The sequence below is a fragment of the Balaenoptera physalus genome, assembly GCF_965194825.1.
Source record: "Balaenoptera physalus genome assembly, chromosome: 7".
NCBI classification, from domain to species: domain Eukaryota; kingdom Metazoa; phylum Chordata; class Mammalia; order Artiodactyla; family Balaenopteridae; genus Balaenoptera; species Balaenoptera physalus.
The window spans coordinates 90,348,617-90,374,457 of NC_138886.1; the positions used below are offsets into that span (position 1 = coordinate 90,348,617).

Genomic DNA, 25,841 nt, shown 5'->3' on the forward strand with positions numbered 1-25,841 from the left:
CAGGCCCTAGCTGAATGGGCTTCAGTAGTTGTGGCACACGGGCTCAGTAGTTGTGGCTCACGGGCTCTAGAGCACAGGCTCAGTAGTTGTGGCGCACGGGCTTAGTTGCTCCGCGGCATGTGGGATCTTCCCGGACCAGGGCTCGAACCCGTGTCCCTGCATTGGCAGGTGGATTCTTAACCACTGCGCCACCAGGGAAGCCCTGAAGTGAGTCTCTTGTAGGCAGCGTACAGAGGGGTCTTGTTTTTTATTTGTTCATCTACTCTATTTCCTTTGATTGGAGAATTTAGTCCATTTACATTTAAAGTAATTATTGATAGATATGTACTTAATGTCACTCTGTTCATTGTTTTCTAGTGTTTTGTAGTTTCTCTGTTCTTCTCTTGCTTTCTTCCTTTGTGGTTAAATGACCTTCTTTAGTAGTATGCTAATATTCCTTTCTCATTACCTTTTGTGTATCTACTATAGGTTTCAGCTTTATGGTTACCATGAGGCTTACAAATAACAACTTACATTTATAACAGTCTCTTTTAAGTTGATAACAACTTAAACACATTCCAAAGCTCTACATGTTTACTCTCCCCCTCAACGTTTTATGTTCTTGATTTTACATTTTACATATTTTTATCATGTATATCCCTTAAATAATTATTGTAGTTAGTTGTTTTTACTATTTTTGTCTTTTAACCTTTGTATTAGCTTTATAAGTGATGAATTCACTACCTATACTACATATTTACATTTACCAGTGAGATTTATACTTTCACGTTTTCCTGTTACTAATTAGTGCCATTTCTTTTCAGCTTAAAGAAATCCCTTTAACATTTCTTTTAAGGTTGGTTTAGTGGTGATGAACTCCTTTAGCTTTTGCTTATCTGCAAAATTCTTTTACCTCTTCTTCGATTCTGAATGATAACTTTGCCAGGTTGATAATTCTTGGTTGGAAATTTTTTTCTTTCAGCACTTTGAATACATATGCCACTCTCATCTGACCTGCAAAGTTTCCGCTGAAAAATCTGCTTAAGGTCTTTAGGGTGTTCCCTTGTACATAACAATTGTTTTTCTCTTGCTGCTTTTAAGAGTCTCTCCTTGTTTTCAAATTTTGGTATTTTAATTTTAATGTGTCGGTGTGGGGTTTTTGCGGTTCCTATTATTTGGAACTCTCGGGGGTTCCTGGATCTGGCGAACTGTTTTTACAGTTTAGGGAAGTTTTCCACCATTATTTCTTCAAATATGTTTTCAGACCCTTTCTCTTCTCCTTCTGAGACTCCTTATAATGTGAATGTTATCACACTTCATGTTGTCCCATAAATCCCTTAAGCTATCTTCACTTTTTTTTCATTCTTTTTCGTTTTTGCTGCTTTGATTTGGTGAGCTCCTGTGCCCTGTCTTTGAGTTCACTGATCTCTTCTTCTGTCTCATGTTGTCTGCTGTTAAAATCTCTGATGTATTTTTCAGTTCAGTTACTATACTCTTTAGCTTGGGGACTTCTGTTTGGAACTTTCTTATATTTTCCATATCTTTGTTGAAGTTCATGTTTTCATCCATTCTTCTCCTGAGTTTGGCTAGCACCTTTATAACCATTACTTTGAACTCTTTATCAGGTAAATTACTTATCTCTGTTTCGTTAAGGATTTTTCCTGAGGTTTTATCTTGTTCTTTCTTGTTTTGAACATATTCCTGTTTCTTCATTTTACTTGATTATCTATGTTGGTTTCTATGCATTAGATGAAACAGTCACCTCTCCAGTCTTGAAAGCTGGCCTTGTGTAGGAGATGAACCTTACTGTTCAACCCTGCCCTAGTTCTTGGTTGTCTCTCAAACCTTTGTGATTATCCAAGCTGCCAATTTTATTTTTTATAGCTCCCAGTAGTTGAAGTTGTGCCAGGACCAAATATTCTTTTTAATTTAAAATTTTCCCTATTTTTGAATCTTTTTTTTCATTTCATTGCATTTCAGGGAGAGTAGTTATGAAAACATACTTAACTGTCACTTCCCCCAGAAACTGCCACCCATTTGACTTATTATGCTGCATGGACTATGAATGCTGACACATGTTAATTCTCACGTTCTTGTAACTCCTCACAAACAATACAACAGCACTAACAACACCAGAGAGTAAATCTGGGGAAAAGAGTTGTATGCTCCAACTGCATCTGACAATAACAGCTGTGCCAACATGGGTAATCATTCAAACATTCTGGGTGTATTTCCCTATAAGAGGGTTGACCTAGATAATCTATAAGGTCACTTTTGGTGCCAGCATTCTATTAATATGATTTTAGGTCACTTTGGTTTCTAACATTGTACTACCATGATTTTATTATAACAGTATTCTATAAGTAAGATAATTTCATTGTTTAGGTTACTTTTTAATTTTCTGATAGTTAAACATCTCCCTCTAGTGGAAATTTTGTTTTAAAAAGTGTTTTAGAACACAGAAGGTTGCTATTTATTTACGACTGCTTTTTTTCTATCAGTCTCAACTATAAAAATCTGCTCAATACGTAAAATGGTAAAATTATTTTAGAAGGCAGTTTGGTACTATCAATCAGAATTTACATGTAAATCTCATTTAAGCTGGCAATTCCACTAGAGATATAGTTCTAAAAATATACTTACCCAAGTAGGTCTAGAACATCTGAGGGTTTACCAATAAATAAAAAAAATCATAAAACTGGAAAGGTGCAGAGAGAAAGGGAGTGTTCTTAACATAGCCTGGGACAGCATGCTCTTTTTGTAGCAAATTAGGTAAAACCAAGCAGTTGAAAAGCACCTACATACTTCGAAATGTATATAATGACAACTTATGTCCCTTTAGAGATTCAGCAATTACTGTGTTCTATGTCTTTCAAAGAATATAAATTGTTCCTCTCCTTAGACTTTTTTTTCCCTGCATCCCCTAAAGCACGTAGGACAGAAACTGCTGGTAGTCCCCAATATTTGTACTTCATTCTTGCTCCAATTTTTTCACTGGCTACATGGCCATGCATAATGAAGACTAAATTCCCAGCCTCCCTTGCACTAATTTAATGGCCAGTGGAACGTAGGTGAAAATGATGGGTGTTACAACTTCTGAGAAGTGTCCTTCAATGGAAAAGATGAGCCCTGGTTTGCCCAGCCCTTTTTCGATGTCTGAAATGCTAAAGTGATAATTGCACCATGATTTGGAAGTCACATGGGTGATGGCAGAGTCTGATGATCATGAAACCACCATACTAGCCCTTGAAAACATATCCTGCAATTTTGTTTAAGCAATAGAGAAATAAACTTCTAGTACTTTGAACCTTCCTTATTTTTAAGTTTTCTGTTATGTGCAGCTCAACTAATTCTAATTCATTCAGCATGTGAGCTAACAGTATGACTTTAGGCCAATACTAAATGGTTACAAAATTTTCAATCATGCTTTGGTGGTATGAGGATCAGAATACTAGCTTAAAAGGTGAGGTCTGGGCTGGTGCCATTACTGCCTGGTAGGAGATAGGAAGCATAGCCACTATAGCAGGGGTAGCACGTCCTGTATGGTAGGGCCCACACGGCTCTGGTCCTGTCTATGTGGCTTCATGGTGGCCACCCAGGACCATCAAGCTAAGCTACTGTGGGAGCTGCAGGGGCCCAGTGCCAGTTCATGCTGGGAATGCCTCTGGTCAGGTAATAGCCATTCTTCAGAAGCACATTACATTCTAAAAAATGCCCCCAAACTGAAACCTCATCCTTGATCTAACTCATGATGTGATCAAATTACCACTTGATGCTTTTCTTCAGAGGCTTAAGGTGACCACAGTATGGAACTTCAACAAAATGAAATTAAAATATTCCAGTCTATTTTATCTCTCAGGCCAAAGCCCCACTAATGAGCACACTAATCAATCTTTGGCCACAGCCTATCCTGGAATGTATAGCTCCACTGAGCAGCTCGTTCACCTCAACTTCAGATGGTCTTTCTTTTTTCAGTTGGACTTGTGGACAGCCTCCCAAGGATAAGTCTAATTTTGCTAGCAGTCTAGCTTCTCTCCAGATAAGTCAGGGAGTGACTATAAAAAAGGTGAATGCCAACAGCAGAAAAAGCCTGTAGGACCCCAAGGCTACTAGGATGCCCCTGAGCAGTTTCCTGGACAATGTATACACTGATAGTGCAGATGTTCTCAGACATGGAACTAGACCTCAGACGTCTGACTCTGCCAACCCGACAGATTATAGGCCTGGACATTAATGGAGGCCAGAATGCAGGTAAGCATTTGGTATCTCACCACTCTGAGCTTAGGATCACATTAGGCATAAAGAAAGAAAAGGCAGTTGTCCAACTATGCATCCTTATGCAATGAGACAACATCCAGGAATTCCTGGGCCACATAAAGGAGAGTCTGGAGTCCTGGCATGGGCTTTTCATCCTAAACGAGATCAACCCATTTGGGTCCATATTCTGTTTTAGTCTTCAGCAGATGATTTTTGAGGTCATACAGAACTACAATATCATCTTGGTGACTCTGCATGGCTCCAAGGACTGGTGCCAACCTGGGAACAGTTTACCTTCCCTAGGGACACTCATCACCCATGTCCATGACATCCTACTCAACCGGCTTTGGCAATGCCACACTGTGGATGTTCTTGGTCACTTTGACAGACTAAAAGGGGATACTCTGAGGTGGGAGCAAGCTGGAAACTCTGCCATCAGATGAGAGGCCTAGATATCCCTCAGTCAGTTCTCAGCCTGCCAGGGTCTGTGGTGACAACCAGGGACATAGACTGCAAAGAGTACTCAAGAAGCAAAACCTCTAGCCCAGATACCTGGACCCAATTACTCCTGACTAGTTGGGGGCAGTTTTTGATATGTGACATCAACTCCTGTTGCATACAAAAAGGGACAACTTGAGGATGTTTCTGTGGCTGAGGATAAGCATGAGGAACCCTGGCACATGACTGCGAATGCAAGCAAGCAGCAGATCCATATGACTTGGTTGTGACAACTGGTCTACATCCACTTTAGTTATCTGATGAACTGAGGCCAAGGCAGCGTGCCTGCCCTTCCCTGTTCCTCTCCTCTACACATACTCCCTGTAGGCCCAAACTCATAAAACCAACGGGTTGAAATTGCCTTTTGCTATCAAAGCATGTGCCCAGGATTGATCATTTCTCAAAATTATGCCTGGATCCCATTCTTCTTGGAGCCAGACTTTGAAGATGTCTGAGTCTTGTTCTGCCCTATCCTGGCCAGGGGCTGCATGTTAATATTCTGTCTGCTTTCTGATTTTATGTGAAAATCCTAACCAAGAGTATCTTCCTCCCATGTTGTGTCTCAGCAGTCCTGTATAACTTGCTGGCATAACCGTGAACCACCTTGAAGTCTAACCCTCCAGCCCTGAGCAGTCTTCAGATTGTAGTGATCCCACATGGCCACAACTATTAGGAGAGGCCCTGAGCAAGAACACCAACTGTGCTGCTCCCAAATACCTGACACACAGAAAATTGCGAGATAATAAATGTGTTTTATTGGTTTAAGCTGTTAAATTTGGGAGAAAATGTTAAGCAGCAATAGATAATAGATAATAGATGACTGAGATATCAGCTGACGACTGAGGGCATCCAAGACTGTTCCCATGACCTCAGGGCTTGCACTGGAAGCCCAGGAACATCTTACTACCTGCCCTCCAATAAAGCACTATGCTCTCAGCAACAATCCTACTGTATGCAGTTGCTGGGGTATTCATACTTAAAAATTTTTTTAATGGTACCACTTTGCACAAATGTGCTACAAGGGGGCCCTAGCTCAAGAACGTCTCCTCAACTCAGCCACTGCTGAAGACTGGGGTGTGGGAGTTTTTATTTCATAGCAGCAGAATCTGTGTTATCTATCACAATGTATTCTTAATTTACCTGGATTTCCAGAAGCTGAAATTCAAGCTGAAACGTAATCATGTGGCAATCTCCTGATAATCTGTGTCTCTGCAGAACTTTCTTTACACCTGTAAATCAGAAAAATAAATATTTTTGTTTGCAAAAAACAATTTCCTTTAAATATCTATTATTTAATTTTGTGTGGATACCTATAATATACGTGGGTGTATGTATGAGAGTGTATTTGCATTGAAAATACCTGGAAGAATGTACACCAAATTGATCGCCTTTGCAAAATAAGATTAAAGACAACTTGTACTTTCTAGTTATCGATTATACCAAAGATTAAGGTAAGAAACAGAAATATGCTAGTATGACCCTAGACAAATTTGAATCATGATAACTGTTAGATATCTTTCATTTTTTCAACATTATCTGGTTCTAGTTAGACAATAAATTAAATCCATGTATTTACCTCAGTTAACTCTCAAAACTTTACTAAAATGACAGCAAAAGTATTTTTTTTAGGTATAACATGAATACACTCAAATGCATAAAATGCCCTATTCTTAAGTATACAGCATGATATATATATATATATATATATATATATATATATTTACAAGTGTTTCCCATGTAACCACCACTAAGATCAAGATACAGAAAGTTTAAAGTACCCCATAACGTTCCCTCATGCCCTTTCCAGGCTATACACTATGTCCCCAGCAAGAGATAACCATTATTCTGACTTTATTACCATCTACTTTTGCTAATGAAGGTATTTTTAAATGGGCACAATTCTCTTTTTTTTTATTTTTATTTTTATTTATTTTTTTAAGGAAATAGGTAGAGCTTCTTTTTTTTTTAATTTTATTTATTTTTGGCTGCGTTGGGTCTTCGTTGCTGCGCATGGGCTTTCTCCAGTTGTGGTGAGTGGGGGCTACTCTTCGTTGCAGTGCGAGGGCTTCTCATTGTGGTGGCTTCTCTTGTTGCAGATCATGGGCTCAAGGCATGCAGGCTCCAGTAGTTGCAGCACGCAGGCTCAGCAGTCGCGGCACGTGAGCGCTAGAACGCGCGGGCTTCAGTAGTTGCGGCACATGGGCTCAGTAGTTGAGGCATGCGGGCTCTAGGCGAGTGGGCTTCAGTAGTTGTGGCACGCGGGCTCAGTAGCTGTGGCTCGCGGGCTCTAGAGCACAGGCTCAGTAGTTGTGGCACATGGACTTAGCTGCTCCGCGGCATGTGGGATCTTCCGGGACCAGGGCTCGAACCTGTGTCCCATGCATTGGCAAGCAGATTCTTAACCACTGTGCCACCAGGGAATTCCCCACGATTCTCTTTTTTTTTAAAACTGAAGTATAGTTGCTGTACAGTACATATACATTACACGTGGACAATATAGTGATTCACAGTTTTTAAAGGTTATACTCCATTTACAGTTATTATAAAATATTGGCTATATTCCCCATGTTGTATAATATATCCTCGTAGCTTGTTTTATATCTAATGGTCTGTACCTCTTAATCTACCCCTATGTTGCCCCTTCCCCCAGAAGGGCACAATTTTACAAGGATAAAGAGAAAAAGATGAGAGTAACCTAATTTTAGAAGCTGAAAATCAGATGGATAAGCTAGATATTACACGAAAAAGTGGAACTAACCTGGCAGATCCAGGAAAATTAAAACCTAAGCCAGCAATGGGGAAAGCTCAGAATCAAGCCCATTCAAAGGCATTCTGAATGGGCACCACCGAGTACCTCTACAGATGGGGTAAACCTGGGGCACAAAATAGAAAGACTGAGACTTTTGTACAGTAAAATCTCACTCTCCATATTCTCTGTATTCCATCTATTCCTTTCAAGTACTTGAAGTGTCTAAATTTCATTTCTACATGTAATTCAAAGTTTCACTGAGGTGAGCTGCCCACCACCTTCTGAGGGTCACTCTTCCTCTCCCTGGTCATGAGGGTAATTTTGGTGGAAAAATCAGGAAGCATTTCCTAAAGTGATTCCTTCTTCTAAACCAAGTTCCCAACATCCAATCGCACAGCTGAATTAGCTTCCCCTTACTTGTTAGTGCATCACAGATCCTTGGTAATAAAACGTAAGTCATTGGGACCAGAAACCCTCCTCTGCCAAATGGTCCAGCTCTTGAAATATTTATCTTGGCCACAAGGCCATGTTCATTAGCAGCAGAGCACCACAGATGACACCGCTCTCATGTCAGTAGTGAACAACAGCTAAGATTTACAAATTAATGCTGCTACTGTTCTTAAAATTGCTTATGGCTGTTACTTGACTATTAAGTTACTTAATGACAGACTGTGTCTTCTTTAATATCTACCTCAGGCAGCTTTTAAGAGTATTACACACACTGTGATATTGAATAGACACTTGACAAAACAAGTTTACCACAACCACACATTCAAATCGTTATCTTGCAGAATTTTAATTCAATGATAAGACAACCAATTTCCTATGTATAATAAGGTAAACTTCAATACCACTTCTAGATTAAAATTAATGCTTACTCTGGAAATTCCCTGGATGCATAGTGGTTAAGACTCAGCACTTTCACTGCCGTGGGCCCAGGTTCAATCTCTGGTCGGGAAACTAAGATCCCACAAGCCACACAGCGCAGCCAAAAAAAATAAAAAGAAAAAAGAAAAAAACTAATGCTTACTCTTTTCTGTCATCTCAGTGCTCGTTAGGTCCTCTGTCTTCTTGGAGTAATGTCTTATACTGATGCCAGTAAGCGTACTTAGAAACTGAAGTTCTGATTCTAAATGTCCAAGATGACTTCTCAGATCTTTTGACAATTCCCATCCTTCAGAATCTGCTTGGTATATTTCTCGAAATGATTTTCTAAAAAGCAAATGTCACAAATAATTACTTCAATTAAGAAACCACTAACAAGAGTTTCAACTAATATCTATAAATTTCTTCAAACCATTCCCATTTTATCCTTCTTACTCTCTTCCCATTAAAACTAGTAAGATTTTTCTTAAAACCAATGTGGCTACTAACACTGCAATCATTAATCTCAATATAAAACAAACCTAACCAAGTTATAATACCATTTTTCTACATATTAGAAACAGCTATAAAATAAATTATAACAGGAGTACTTTGTAAAATTAAAATGTCTGTTTAGGCTGGAATATTTAAAGTGTTCCAACCTAAATGTCTGATATCCCAAGACACCTCAAACTATTTTAAAAGATATGATGAACCTAAAAACAAAATAAATCAGCTACCTTCAACTTCTAAAACAAGTGAAGTATCACAGAGCATTTTATACTAAGAAAGAGATTCTTGCAAAATTGAAGAGAATAGAGGCAAAAATTCCAAACGAATAACGAATAGCATAATCTCTAAACAACACTGTAATCAGATATTCTGCACTGAAAACATATAGCTCTGTTTTCCTTGAAAAAAGTAAAATTTCAGCAAATAATCACAATAAATGATATTTTATTTTTTGTAATCCTTTCTTGCCATCATGCTATCAGCCACATTCTACACTGCTGACTCCCACTATCTTAAACATGCTTTCCTTTCCTTCTGGGGTATGATTATCCTGATTCTCATTTTACATCTTGGGTCTTCCACTGTCCCTGCCTTTTGTCTCCGGTGTTAGAAGAAAACCCTAACACTCTTGCCTCTGCTCTTCTGAATATGCATTCTCTCATTCCAGAAGAATATTTGATGATTAATCTTAGCTCTTTTATGCCAGTAACTCCTAAAACACACCTTTAATCATCTCTCTTCTTCCTGCAAGGTAGATTTAACTTGATAAAGCATCAAATGTTTTCTTCTTCAAATTAGTTTTTCCTTCAAATTTCCCTACTCTTGTTAATGATAAAATCTGTCCCCTGATATAGCAGGTTCCATTTCTTGAGGGTCACCCTTGCTCTATTACTCCTCTCACATCTGGATCTAAGGTCATCTTTTCTGCTCCCCCACATAGCTATCCCTCCTTTTCTATTTCTAATTCCACTACATTAGCCTATGTTCTTATGACCATATACCATGTCTATAAAGAATAACCTAACTATATCTTCACACTGGTAATTCAAAACTTGTATAAAGCCTGTAGAAACTTTTTAAACTTTGTTTTAATGCTAATTTAAAATATCACTATAAGTATATTCTATGTCATCTGAGAGACTACAACATGCTCTTTTGTATTTGTGTTTTGAAAATTAAATAGATAAAGCTAATGAAAAAAAGAACAGAGGTAATCTTCATATAAATGAGTTCCTTCCAAGTGAATATTAAACAATGACACAGTAAACTACGGATGAAAATTTCAAGGTATTTCCAACAGAGCAAACTGATAAGAGAACTAAGTAATCACATTAAAGGATAGATATGCAGAACTCAAGAAAGAACTTGTGGCTGAGAAAGGGAAAAATGGGGAGTTATTGTTTACTGGGTACAAAGTTTCTCTGTGGGACAATGAAATTATTTTAGAGATGGATAATGATGTGATGGTTGCACAACAATGTGAACTAAACTATATACTCTAAAAGGGTTAAAATGGTAAGTTTTATGTTATGTATATATTACCACAAAATAAAAAGATAACCTGCATATTCTCATTCATAGCAGTAACTTACTTTGAGCAAAACATCATTGGTCCATTACAATTAATGATGCTATTTTGAATGAATTGGGGATATGGGTTTTATGGTTTTATAGTTTTATTTATTATTTGCAAATTTGTCTTAGTAGCATATATTTTTTTGACCAAAATTAGATGTTCACAAGAAGATTTTTTTCTTTTAAAGCAAATCTACACAAGACTTGAGTTTAAAACTCAGTGATCTAGGATTCTATGAAGATGGCAGAGTAGGAAGCACCAGGAACCTATCTCCCCAACTAGGAAGCAATTGCAGTGGCAGAATCTGTCTGATATAACTTTTTTGGAACTCTGGAGACTGCTGAAGGCTTGCAACTTCATGGAGAAGGCTTAAACGTACATTACAGTAAATCGTGGGCAATTTCAGCTCTTAGCACAGTAGTAGCTACCCATGCCCCCTCCAACAACATGGCAGGCAGCTGTGCACATGTTCTTGAAGCCACCTGCACACAGCTTAGGGGAGCAAGAGTGGGCAAAAAGGACTCTGTCCCCCAAATATTGAGTATCTGTGCTCCAGTTGCTGATTGCGGCTGCTGATCACAGAGATGCAGACAAAGAGGAGGGTAGTCACTGCTGCAAGCCCCTACCCTCTGGCTGAGGTAGCATTAAGGATATTTAAAGAGCTGTTGCTTTTTGTTTCCCACCGTCATTTTTGCCTTTTCCTTTTCAGGAGTCAGACATTAAAGACTAGGACATGAAAAATCAAACTAAATATGTGGGGAAAATTAGAAAATGATTGCACATACCCAAGTAAAAGCTCAGAAAAGACATAATTAGACATTAAGTTTACACTTCAGGCTGATCCTCAGCACACAGACAGCCTACAACAACAACAACAACAACAACAACAAAACAACCTAAAACAATAACAAAAAAGTGTAAACACTGGGGAAAAGGGGGGAGAATCTGATTTCCAGAGTTACCACATTATTAAATTAAAATGTCCAGTGTTCAACAAAATATCAAAAGGCATACAAAAAACAGAAAAGCATGGCCCATTCAAAGAAAAAAAAATATTCAAAAGAATCTGTCCCTGAAAAAGACTTAATGGCAGATATATCAGACAAAGACTTTAAAACAGAAGTCTTAAAGATGCTCAAAGAAATAAAGGAAGATGTGGAGAAAGTTAAGAAGACGATGTGTGAACAAAATGGAAACATCAGTATAAAGAAAGAAAACCAAAAAGAAATTCTGGACCTGAAAAGTACAATAACTAAAATGAAAAATTCACCAGAGGAATGCAAAGGCAGATTTGAGCAGACAGAATAACGAATCAGTGAACTTGAAGATAAGACATTGGAAACGGAGACTGAGGAACAGAAAGAAAAAACACTGAAGAAAAGCAAACAGAGCCTAAGGGACCAGTGGGACACAACCACAAGGACCAGCGTATGCATTGTGGGAGTACCAGTAGGAAAAGCAAGAGGAAAAGGGGAAGAGAGACTATTTGAAGAAATAATGGTAAAGGGCTTCCCTGGGGGGCGCAGTGGTTAAGAATTCACCTGCCAATGCAGGGGACACAGGTTTGAGCCCTGGTCCGGGAGGATCCTACATGCTGCGGAGCAACTAAGCCCACACGCCACAACTACTGAGCCTGCACTCTAGAGCCTACGAGCCACAAATACTGAGCCCGCATGCCACAACTACTGAAGCCTGCGCACCTAGAGCCCATGCTCCGCAACAAGAGAAGCCACTGCAATAAGAAGCCCGCGCACTGCAACGAAGAGTAGCTCCCGCTCGCCACAACTAGAGAAAGCCTGCATGTAGCACCAAAGACTCAATGCAGCCAAAAATTAAAAAAAAAAAAAAAAGAAAGAAAGAATGGTAAAAAGTGTCCCAAACTTGATGAGACATGAATGCTAACATTCAAGAAGCTCAACTGACTCTAAACAAGATGAACTCAAAGAGGGTCATAATGAGACATAATCAAATTTTCAAAAACCAAGGGTAAAGAGAGATTTTGAAAGCAGCAAGAGAAAAGCAAATCATCACATACAATGGATCCTCAATAATATATGAGCAGATTTCTCATCAGAAGTTTTGGAGGCCAGAAAACAGCGGGCCAATATATTCCAAGTGCTAAAAGAAGAAAACCATCAACCAACAATCCTTCTGGCAAAATTTTCTTTCAAAAGTGAGGAAGTGGGACTTCCCTGGTGGTCCAATGGCTAAGACTCCGAGCTCCCAATGCAGGGGGCCTGGGTTTGATTCCTGGTCAGGGAACTAGATCCCACGCGCTGCAAATAAGAGTTCACATGCTGCAACTAAAGATCCTGTGTTCCACAACTAAGACCTAGTGCAGCCAAATAAATAAATATTAAAAAAAAAAAAGTGAGGAAGAAATCAACACATTTTCAAATAAACAAAAGCTGAGGAAGTTTGTTACCACTAGACATGACCTCCAAGAAATGCTCAAGGCAGTCCTGTAAAGTAAAATAAAAGTACACTAGACAGTAACATGAAGCCATGTGGAGAAATAAAGATCTCAATAAAATTAGTATATGAGCCTATAAAATCTACTAGTATTGTAACAATGGCTTGTAACTGAACTTCTTTTCCTACATGATTTAACATTTTAAAAAATTAGTCTAAAGGTACTATGAGTATAACTTTCATCTGTAACTCCAAATCACGTTTTCTACAAAATTTAAGAGATGAATGCATTTAACAGAATTATTAGTTTATGTTCAGGGGTCACAAAAGTATAAGGATGTAATTCTGTGACATCAAAAAACAAAAACAATGGGGATGGAGCTGTAAACAGGCAGAATTTTTGTATGTTATTGAAATGTGGGTATAAATTCAAATTAAGAGTGTTGTAACCTTAGCATATTATTTATAATCCCTCTGATAACCACAAAGAAAATAGCTAAAGAATATATATCAAAGCAAATGAGAAAGAAATTTAAGCACTTCTCAAAAGACAGAAATGCAGGAAATGAGGGACACAAGAGCTTAAGGGCACACACAAAAAAAACAAAGAGCAAAATGACAGAAATAAATCTCTCCTTATAAGTACTTATTTAAATGTAAAGAGGTTAAATCCTCCAAACAAAAGACTGAGTTTGGAAGAACTGATAAAACCACAGGCTTCAACCATATGCTGTCTATAAGAGAATCACTTTAGATAAAAAGACTAAAAGTGAAAGGATGGAAAAAGATACTCCATGCAAAAAGGAACCGAAAGAGAGCAGGACTGGGGATACTAATATCAAACAAAATAGACTTTAAGTCAAAAGAGGTTATAAGAGACAGAGAAAAAAAAAAAAATATATATATATATATTAATGAAAGGTTCAATACAGCAAGACATAAAAATTATAAACATTTACAAACCTAATGACAGATATCAAAATACAGTTTTCCTTCAGTATCTTAGGGTACTGGTTCCTTGACTCACCACAAATACCAAAATCCATGGATGCAGAACCTGTGGATATGAAACCTGCAGATACAGAGCTGACTATATTTCAAAGCAAAAACTGAGACAGTTGAAGGGAGAAATAGTTCTACATTAAACGTTCAAAGTGGCTACATAAGAGGATCATGAATTCACCTCCTCCCATAGTCACACCAAATCTACACCTACATATGAAACAATTTTCTCTTAAAGAAACCCAAAAACTAGCTGAGCAACTCCTACACATCAGGCAAATGAGAAAAAGCCTACGTTGAAATGGATAGTAGAGGCTGAGACACAATCCACATAAAAGCCACCTGTTGCACGGCAACCCACAATCAAGAGGGACTAACAACTCTGACCTGCTCCCTGAGGAGTGAAAGGTGTGAACACCACAGCTGGCACCCCAAATTTTAAGACCAGCACCTGAGAGGCAAGCCCCTAAAATATCTGGCTTTGAAAGCCAACAAGCCTTGTGCCCATGAGATTTACAAGGCTATAGGGCAGGGGTCTCCAAACTGTTTGGCACCAGGGACCAGTTTCATGGAAGACAATTTTTTCACAGACTGGGGCGGGGGGTGGGGGATGGTTTCGGGAAGATTCAAGCACATTACATTTATTGTGCACTTTATTTCTATTATTATTACATTGTAATATATAATGAAATAATTATACAACTCACCATAATGCTCACAGGAGGCAGAGCTCAGGCGGTAATGTGAGCTGGGGAGCAACTGTAAATACAGATGAAGCTTCACTCACTCGGCCACCACTCACCTCCTGCTGTGCAGCCCGGTTCCTAACAGGCCACAGACCGGTAGTGGTCCGTGGCCCAGGGGTTGGGGACCCCCACTATAGGGAACCGAGAAACAGTTCTTAAAGGGCTCATGCATGCAGACTCACCTACCCCCGAACCCAGCACAGAGGCAGCCAACAAAAAAGCAACCAGTGTTTCTGTTTAAGAGGCCTACTTCCTTACCTTAAAGCTTTGGCCTGAAGGCTTCTAATTTAACATCATACAAGAGCCTATTTAAATACCTTCAAAGAAAGAGGCCAGAGCATCACCTTTGTACTCTCTCTGTCTTACTCCATATCACCAGTATCTCCTGGAAAGGAGTTTGTGCACCCTCTGGAACCCTGATTTTTGTGGCTGCTGCCCAGTTGGACACCTCTTATTCACTGGGCTCTGGCAGTCAACAGAACTTACAGCAGAACTTACTGTGGGTCCCGTAGCACTGTAACAAAAGGAGAAATAGTTCTTAAATGACTAATGGCCCCAGGGCACAGTGGAGATACAGCAGACTAAAATGCACTCTTAATCTTACTGTGAAAGAGACAAATAAGCTTATCTTCAGAACTGGAGCCTGAGTGGCAGGCTTATCATTAAACACACATTCAGGGCCCAATTACAATCCTCTGCAGAGACTGAGGAGGCCAGAGGATGCTACTCTTCATGCTTTCCATCTGACCAGGCCCCAAGTCATCAGTGTCTCCAAGACAGGGGCTTGTGCACCCCAACTGTTGTGAATGCTGTCCAGAGGACACATCCCTTTATAGCCTGGCTCTGGTGGCCAGAGGGCTTATGTTCATGAGTTCGAAAGAAAAGTAACAAACGAAGAAACACTTCTCACCTGGCTATTACCAGGGCTCAGGGCAGAGGGAGCAGTCTTCCCTGAAAGAGGTATATTTGCGTACTTTAAAAGCTCCTCCCTGAGCTTCTTCTTGCCAATCAGCCTGAATCTACCTGCTGACTGAGAACCTCCCCTTTGCAACACTGACAAGTCTTGAGGTACCCTCAACTACTGGGAACAGCTAAGAATAAATAGGTTGCTTGGACAACACCAAGGTATGAGAGAAAACCAAGACAGAGTTGAACAATAAAGTTCATCTACTACACGAGGTCACTCTTCCAAGACTGCAAGAAAGGGCTGTTTTATCTAATACATAGAAACCAACACAGAGAGTCAAGAAAATGAAGAAACACAGGAATATGTTCCAAATGAAAGGACAAGATAAAGCCTCAAGAAAAGACCTTAATCAAATGGAGGTAAGTGATTTACCTTATAAGCAGTTCAAAATAATGATCATAAAGATGCTCACAGAGCTCAGGAGAACAATGGATAAACAAAATGAGAATTTCAACAAAGAGAGAGAAACTATAAGAAAATACCAAGTAGGGGTCATAGACCTGAAGACTACAATAACTGAACTGAAAAATTCAATAGAGAGGTTCAACATCAGACTAGATGAAACAGTAAAAAGGATCAGTGAACTTGAAATTATGGCAATATAAGTTATCCAATCAGAGCAGCAAAAAGGAAAAAGAATGAAAAAAAAAGCTAAAATAGCTTAAAAGACTTATGGGGCAACAACAAATGGACCAGCTTTCAAATTATAGGGGTCCTTGAAGGAGAGGAGAGAAAGAGGCAGAAAACTTATTTGAAGAAATAATTGCAGGAAACTTTCCTAACCTGGGGAAAGAAACAGACATCAGATCTAGGAAGCATAGAGAGTACCAAATAAGAGGAACCTAAAGAGACCCACATCAGACACATTAAAATTAAAATATCAAAAGTTAAAGACAAGGAGAGATTCTTAAAAGCAGCAAGGGAAAAACAACTTGTTATGTACCAGGGAACCCCAAAAGACTATCAGAGTTTTCAGCAGAAACTCTGCAGGCCAGAAGGAAGTGTTATGATATATCCAAAGGCTGACAGACGAAAACTGCCAACCAATAATACCCTACTGGCAGAGTGGTCCTTCTCTGCCAGTAGGGTATTATTAGAAGTAAGGCAGAGATAGTTTTCCAGACAACCAAAAGCTAAAGGAGTTCATCATCACCAGATAGGCCTTACAAGAAATGTTAAAAGAACTTCTCTGAAACAGAAGGTCAATAAGTAGAAGCAGGAAACAAGAAAGTATAGTTCTCACTGGTAAAGGTAAATATATAGAAGAATTCAGAATAATCTAATGGTGCAATGGTGGTAGGTTAATCACCTAAAAGCTAATATGAAGGTTGAAAAACAAAAATAGTAAAAATAACGATAAATACAACAATTTGTTATGGTATACACAATATAACAAGACCTAAATTGTGACATCAAAAACATAAAACATTGGGGGAGGGAGTAAAAATGCAGAGATTTAGAATGTGTTAGAACTTAAGTTATTGTCAGCTTAAAACAGACAGTTATAAACATGTTTTATGTAACCCTCATGGTACCCACAGAGCAAAAAGCTACAGTAGACACAAAAAGATAAAAAGGAATCTAAGCATACCACTATAGAAAATCACCAAATCACAAAAGGAGAGAGCTAGAGATGAAGAAAGGAGCAATGGAATTACAAAACTTCCAGAAAATAAAATGGCAATAAGCACACACCTATCATAAATTACTTTAAATGCAAATGGACTAAATTCTTCAATCAAAAAGCACAGAGTGGCTAACTAGATTTAAAAACCAACAAAAGACCTATCATGCTGCTTACAAGATACTCACTTCAGATGTAAGGACATACACACTGAAAGTGAAGGGATGGAAAAAGATATTCCATCCAAATGGAAACTAAAAGAAAGCTAAAGTAGCATATTTATATCAGAAAAAAAAAGGCTTTAAGACAAAGTTGTAATAAGAGACAAAGGTGGTCGTTATATAATGATAAAGGAGTTAATCCAACAAGAGGACACACTGGTAAATATTTATGCACCCAATATAGGAGCACCTAAATATATAAAACAGTATTAACAGACCTTAAAGAAAGAAATAGACAGCAACACAATAGTAGGGGATTTTAGCACACCACTTACATCAACATGTAGATCATCCAGAGAGAAAATCAACAAAGAAACACTGGTCTTAAATGACACATTTAGACCCTAAGAACTTAACAGACATATACAGAATATTCCACTCAGAAGAAAGACTACACATTCTTCCCAAGCACACAAGGAACATTCTCCAGGATAGGTCATATGTCAAGCCACAAAACAAGTCTTAATAAATTTAAGAAGACTGAAATTATATCAAGCATCTTTTCCAACCACAATGATATTATACTAGAAATCAATTACAAGAAAACTAGAAAATTCACAAATATATGGAGATTAAACAACATCCTACTAAACATGACTGAATGAGTCAAAAGAAAAATCAAAAGAGAAGTAAAAAAATACCATGAGACAAATGAAAACAGAAATAAACACACCAAACTATGGGCTGTAGCAAAAGTCATTCTCAGAGGGAAGTTCATAGCAATAAAAAGCAGTAACAAAAAATCTCAAATAAAAAACAAATGAAGCCCAAAGTTAGTAGAGGGAGATATCAAAGACCAGAGAAGGAAAAGAATGAAGTACAGCCTAAAAAGGTGATAGAAAAGATCAAGGAAACCAAGAGCTGGTTAGTCAAAAAGTAAACAAAATAGACAAAACTTCAGCTAGAATAATCAAAAAAAAAAAAAAGAGAGAGCGAGAGAGAAGATACAAATAAAATCAAAATGAAAGAAGAGACATTACAACAGACACCACAGAAATACAAAGGAAACCACTCATGTCATAACAAAGTATGAAAAATTATATGCCAACAAACTGGACAATCCAAAAAAAACAGAAAAACTTCTAGAAACATAGAACAAGACTGAATCATGAAGAAACAGAAAAACTGAACAGACAATTAATAATAAAGAAATTGAATTAGTGTTTAAAATCCTACCTACAAACAAAAGTCCAGGACCAGATGGCTTCACTACTGAATTCTACCGAATATTTAAAGAAGCAAACCAATCCTTCTCTAACTCTTCCAAAAAACAGGAGAGGGAAAACTTACATAATCATTTTATGAGGCCTTTACCCTGAAACCAAACTCAGACATGAACACTACAAGAAAAGAAAATTACAAGGCCAATATCCCTGATGAACATAAACGTAAATCCTCAAAAAACCATTAGCAAAGCTAATTCAGCAATACGTTAAGCAACATACACCAGGAACAACTGAGATTTAGTCCAGGAATTCAAGAATGGTTCAAATCTGCAAATCAGTGTGATACACCCCATTAACAGAATGAAGGATAAAAACCATGTGATCATCTCAATAGATGCAGAAAAGTGTCTGACAAAATTCAACATCCATTTATGATCAAAACTCTCAACAAAGTGGGTACAGAGGAAATTTACCTCAAAATAATAAAGGCCACATGACAAGTCCACAGCTAACATCATACTGAACAGTGAAAAGCTGAAAGTTTTTCCTCTGAGTTCAGGAACAAGACAAAGGATGCTCACTTTCACCACACTTATTCAACATAGTAATGGAAGTCCTAGCCAGAACAGTTAGACAAGAAAAAGAAATAAAAGGCATTCAAATCAGAAAGGAAGAAGCAACACTGTAACTATTTGCAGGTGACATGATATTATTTAGAGAAAACCCCAAAGACTCTACCATAAAACTGTTAAAACTAGGAAACAAACTAGTGAAGTTGCAGGATACAAAACCAATACAAAAATCTGTTGTGTTTCTATACACTAATAACAAACTATCAGAAAAAGAAAATAAGAAACCAACCCCATTTATAACTGCATCAAAAGGAATAAAATACCTAGGAATAAATTTAACAAAGGAGGTAAAAGACCTATACACTGAAAATTATAAGACACTGAAAAAAGAAACTGACAAAATACTAATATTTGAAAAGATATTCCATGCTCATGGATAAGAATTCTTTAAATGTCCATACTACCCAATGCAATCACCAGATTCAATACAATTTCTAACAAAATTCCAATAGCATTTTTCACAGAAGTAGAAAAAAATCCTACTGTTTGTATGGAACCACAAAAGACCTGGAATAGCTAAAGAATTCTTGAGAAAAAACAATCCTGGAGGCATCATAAGTCTTGATTTCAAACTAGATTACAAAGCTATAGTAACGAAAGCAATACAGTATTGGCATAAAAACAGACACATAGATCAACAGAAGAGAAAAAAGAGCCCAGAAATAAACCCATTCATATATGGTCAATTAATTAATGACAAAGAAGCCAAGAATACACAATGGGGAAAGGACAGTTTCTTCAATAAATGGGTTGGGAAAACTGGACAGCCAGAAGCAAAAGGATAAGGAACCACTATCTTACACAATACACAAAAGTTAACTTAAAATGGATTAAAGACCTGAAACTATAAAAATCCTAGAAGAAAACATAAGCAGTGAGCTCCCTGACATTGGTCCTGTCAATGATTTTTTGGATTTGCCACCAAAAATTTAGGCCAGAAAAGCAAAAATAAACAACAAGTGGAACTACATCAAATTAAAAAGCTTCTAGACAGCAAAGGAAACTATCAACAAAGTGAAAAGGCAATATATGGAATGTAAGAAAATATGTGCAACTCATTTATCCCTTAAGGGGTCAATATCCAAAATGTATAAGGAACTCATACAATTGAATAGCAAAAATCCACATACAATCAAAAATGAGCAAAGGATTTCAATAGACATTTTTCCAAAGAAGACATACAGAAGGCCATGAGGTACATGAAAAGGTGCTCAGCATCATTAATCACCAGGGAAATGCAAATCAAAACCATAAGAAGATATAACCTCACACTTCTTGCAATGGTTATTATCAAAAATGCAAGAAATAACAGGTGTTGGTGAGGATGTGGAGAAATAAGAATACTTGTGCACTGTTGGTGGCAATTTAAATTGGTACAGCCACTACTGAAAACAGTATGGAGGCTCCTCAGAAAGTGAAAAATAGAACTACCGGGGAAATTGACAGTAACACAATAATAGTAGGGGACTTTAACACCCCACTTTCACCAATGGACAGGTCACCCAAAATGAAAATAAATAAGGAAACACAAGCCTTAAATGACACATTAAACAAGAGGGACTTCATTGATATTTATAAAACATTCCATTCAAAAACAACAGAATACACTTTCTTCTCAAGTGCTCATGGAACATTCTCCAGGATAGATCATATCTTGGGTCAAAAATCAAGCCTTGGTAAATTTAAGAAAATTGCAATCATATGAAGTATCTTTTCTGACCACAACGCTATGAGACTAGATATCAATTACAGGAAAAAAACTGTAAAAAATACAAACACATGGAGGCTAAACAATACACTACTAAAAAACCAAGAGATCACTGAAGAAATAAAAGAGGAAATCAAAAAATACCTAGAAACAAATGACAATGAAAACACAACGACCCAAAACCTATGGGATGCAGCAAAAGCAGTTCTAAGAGGGAAGTTTACAGAAATACAATCCTACCTCAAGAAACAAGAAAAATATCAAATAAACAACCTAAACTTACACCTAAAGCAATTAGAGAAAGAAGAACAAAAAAACCCCAAAGTTAGCAGAAGGAAAGAAATCATAAAGATCATATCAGAAATAAATGAAAAAGAATGAAAGAAACGATAGCAAAGATCAATAAAACTAAAAGCTGTTTCCTTGAGAAGATAAACAAAATTGATAAACCATTAGCCAGACTCATCAAGAAAAAAAGCGAGAAGACTGAAATCAATAAATTAGAAATGAAAAAGGAGAAGTAACAACTGATACTGCAGAAATACAAAGGATCATGAGGGATTACTACAAGCAAATATATGCCAATAAAATGGACAACCTGGAAGAAATGGACAAATTCTTAGAAAAGCACAACCTTCCGAGATTGAACCTAGAAGAAACAGAAAACATAAAAGGACCAATCACAAGCACTGAAATTGAAACTTTGATTTAAAATCTTCCAACAAACAAAAGCCCAGGACCAGATGGCTTCACAGGTGAATTCTATCAAACATTTAGAGAAGAGCTAACACCTATCCTTCTCAAACTCTTCCAAAATATAGCAGAGGGAGGAACACTCCCAAACTCATTCTACAAGGCTACCATCACCCTGACACCAAAATCAGACAAAGATGTCACAAAAAAAGAAAATTACAGGCCAATATCTCTGATGAACATAGATGCAAAAATCCTCAACAAAATACTACCAAACAGAATCCAACAGCATATTAAAAGGATCATACACCATGATCAACTGGGGTTTATCCCAGGAATGCAAGGATTCTTCAGTATATGCAAATCGATCAATGTGATACACCATATTAACAAACTGAAGGATAAAAACCGTATGATAGTCTTAATAGATGCAGAAAAAGCTTTTGACAAAATTCACCACCCATTTATGATAAAAACTCTCCAGAAAATAGGCATAGAGGGAACCTACCTCAACATAATAAAGGCCATATACAACAATAACACAGCCAACATCATTCTCCATGGTGAAAAACTGAAAGCATTTAAACTAAGATCAAGAACAAGACAAGGTTGCCCACTCTCACCACTATTATTCAACAGCATTTTGGAAGTTTTAGCCACAGCAATCAGAGAAGAAAAAGAAATAAAAGGAATCCAATTCGGAAAAGAAGAAATAAAACTGTCACTGTTTGCAAATGACATGACACTATACATAGAGAATTCTAAAGATGTTAACAGAAAATTACTAGAGCTAATCAATGAATTTGGCAGAGTAGCAGGATACAAAATTAATGCACAGAAATCTCTTGCATTCCTATACACTAATGATGAAAAATCTGAAAGAGAAATTAAGGAAACACTCCCATTTACCAGTGTAACAAAAAGAATAAAATACCTAGAAATAAACCTACCTAAGGAGACAAAAGACCTGTATGCAGAAAACTAAAAGACACTGATGAAAGTAATTAAAGATGATACAAACAGATGGAGAGGTATACCACGTTCTTGGATTGGAAGAATCAACATTGTGAAAATGATTATACTATCCAAAGCAATCTACAGATTCAGTGCAATCCCTATCAAACTACCAATGGCATTTTTCACAGAATTAGAACAAACAATTTCACAATTTGTATAGAAACACAAAAGACCCCGAATAGCCAAAACAATTTTGAAAAAGAAAAACGGAGCTGGAGGAATCAGGCTCCCTGACTTCAGGCTATACTACAAAGCTACAGTAATTAAGACAGTATGGTACTGGCACAAAAACAGAAATACAGATCAATGGAACAGGATAGAAAGCCCAGAGATAAACCCACCCACATATGGTCACCTTATCTTTGATAAAGGAGGCAAGAGTATACAATGGAGAAAAGACACCCTCTTCAATAAGTGGGGCTGGGAAAACTGGACAGCTACATGTAAAAGAATGAAATTAGAACACTTCCTAACACCATACACAAAAATAAACTCAAAATGGATTAAAGACCTAAATGTAAGGCCAGACACTATCAAACTCCTAGAGGAAAACATAGGCAGAACATGCTATGACATAAATCATAGCAAGATCCTTTTTGACTCACCTCCTAGAGGAATGGAAATAAAAACAAAAATAAACAAATGGGACCTAATGAAACTTCAAAGCTTTTGCACAGCAAAGGAAACCATCAAAAAGATGAAAAGACAACCCTCAGAATGAGAGAAAATATTTGCAAACGAAGCAACTGACAAAGGATTAATCTCCAAAATATACAAGCAGTTCATGCAGCTCAATATTAAAAAAACAAACAACCCAATGTAAAAATGGGCAAAGACCTGAATAGACATTTCTCCAAATAATATATACAGATTGCCAACAAACACATGAAAGGATGCTCAACATCACTAATCATTAGAGAAATGCAACTCAAAACTACAATGAGGTATCACCTCACACCGGTAAGAATGGCCATCATCAAAAAATCTACAAACAATAAATGCTGGAAAGGATGTGGAGAAAAGGGAACCCTCTTGCACTGTTGGTGGGAATATAAATTGGTACAGCCACTATGGAGAACAGTACGGAGGTTCCTTAAAAAACTAAAAATAGAACTACCATATGACCCAGCAATCCCGCTACTGGGCATATACCCTGAGAAAACCATAATTCAAAAAGAGTCATGTTCCACAATGTTCATTGCAGCAGCACTATTTACAATAGCCAGGACATGCAAGCAACCTAAGTGTCCATCGACAAATGAATGGATAAAGAAGATGTGGCACATATATACAATGGAATATTACTCAGCCATAAAAAGAAACAAAATTGTTATTTGTCGTGAGGTGGGTGGACCTAGAGTCTGTCATACAAAGTGAAGTAAGTCAGAAACAGAAAAACAAATACCATATGCTAACACATATATATGGAATCTAAAATAAAAAATGGTTCTGATGAACCTAGGGGCAGGACAGGAATAAAGACACAGACGTAGAGAATGGACTTGAGGATACGGGGAGGGAGAAGGGTAAGCTGGGACGAAGTGAGAGAGTGGCATGGACATATATACACTACCAAATGTAAAACAGCTAGTGGGAAGCAGCTGCATAGCACAGGGAGATCAGCTGGCTGCTTTGCAACCACCTAGAGATGTGGGATAAGGAGGGTGGTAGGGAGATGCAAGAGGGAGGGGACATGGGGATATACATATGCATATAGCTGATTCACTTTGTTATACAGCAGAAACTAATAAAACATTGTAAAACAATTATACTTCAATAAAGATGTTTAAAAAAATTACAACAAAAAAAAGAATAGAACTACCATATGACCAGCAATTGTACTGCCGTGTATTTATCCGAAGGAATCAAAAACACTAACTCGAAAAGATATATGCACCCCAATGTTCACTGCAGCATTATTTATGATAGCCAAGACATGGAAACAAACAAAGCGTCCATTGATCGTTAAATGGATAAAGAAAATGTGGCCTGTATATATATGGAATATTACTCAGCCATAAAATGAATGAAATCTTGCCATTTGCAACAACATGGATGGACCTTGAGGGCCTTATGCTAAGTGAAGTCAGACAGAGAAGGACAAATACTATATGATCTCACTTATATGTGGAATCTAAGAAACACCAAAAAGAACAAGTTCATAGATATAGAGAATAGACTGGTGGTTGTCAGGGGCAAGGGGGTGATGGGGCGGTAAGGGAAATGGGTGAGGGTGGGGTGGTCAAAAGGTACAAACTTCCATTTATGAAATAAATAAGTCATGGGGATCTAATGTACAGCATGGTGACTATAGTTAATAATACTGTATTGCATATTTGAAAGTTGCTAAGAGAGTAAATCTTCAAAGTTCTCATCACAAACAATTTTTGTAACTATGAATGGTGATGAATCTTAAGAATTTCTTGTGATCATTTTTTTTATATATACAAATGTGAAATCATTATGTTGTACACCTGAAAGTAAAGTAATGTTATATGTCAATTACAGCTCAGTAGAAAACAAAATAACAGTTGGAGACTTCAATCCCCCACTTACAATGATGTATAGAAGGACCAGACAGATTAATAAGTGACAGAAAATTTAAACACCACAGTACACCAATTAGGTCTAACAGACATATATAGAACACCCTAAACGACAAGAGAATACAAATTATTTTCAAATGCAGGTGGGACATTTTCCAGGATAGATCATATACTGGGCAAATAATTGAGTCTCAATGGATTTTAAAAGACAGGTATTCTACAAAGTATTTTCTCTAACCACAACGAGCTGAAGTTAGAAATCAGTAACAGAAGGAAAACTGAAAAATTCACAAAATTGTGAAATTAAGCAACACACTTTTAAATAACCAATAATAAAGAAGAAATCCGAAGGGAAATGAAAATATATTTTCATTCGTCTTTAAGGCCAATGAAAATGAAAACACAACATATCAAAACTTAGGAGACATAGCAAACATAGCACTAAGGACATTTTATAGCTATAAACACTTAAATTAAAAAAACAAGAAAGATGTCTAATGAACAACCTAATGGTAAAACTTAAGAAACTAGAAAAAGAAGAATGAATTAAACCCAAAGCTAGCAGAAGGAAGGAAATGATAAAGATTAGAACAGAGATCAGTGAAATAAACATTAAGAAATAGAGAAAAATCAATGAAACTAAAAATTAGCTCTTTGAAATAAAATCTGAA

The 25,841-nt window shown here is 37.3% G+C and overlaps 1 protein-coding gene across 4 annotated transcripts in view; it reads right to left on the reverse strand.

Annotated features, from left to right (window-relative positions):
- The window catches only part of CENPP (centromere protein P), a 236,977-nt gene that overhangs the window by 199,090 nt on the left and 12,046 nt on the right, over window positions 1-25,841 (reverse strand). For all 4 annotated transcript variants that reach the window (XM_082469888.1, XM_082469886.1, XM_082469885.1 and 1 more), the window contains exons 2-3: window positions 8,514-8,695; window positions 5,875-5,963 (exon numbers count right to left, since the gene is read on the reverse strand). In XM_082469888.1, the coding sequence (XP_082326014.1) occupies window positions 5,875-5,963; window positions 8,514-8,526 (102 nt within the window). In that variant the 5' untranslated portion in view covers window positions 8,527-8,695. The remainder of the gene's footprint in view (window positions 1-5,874; window positions 5,964-8,513; window positions 8,696-25,841) is intronic.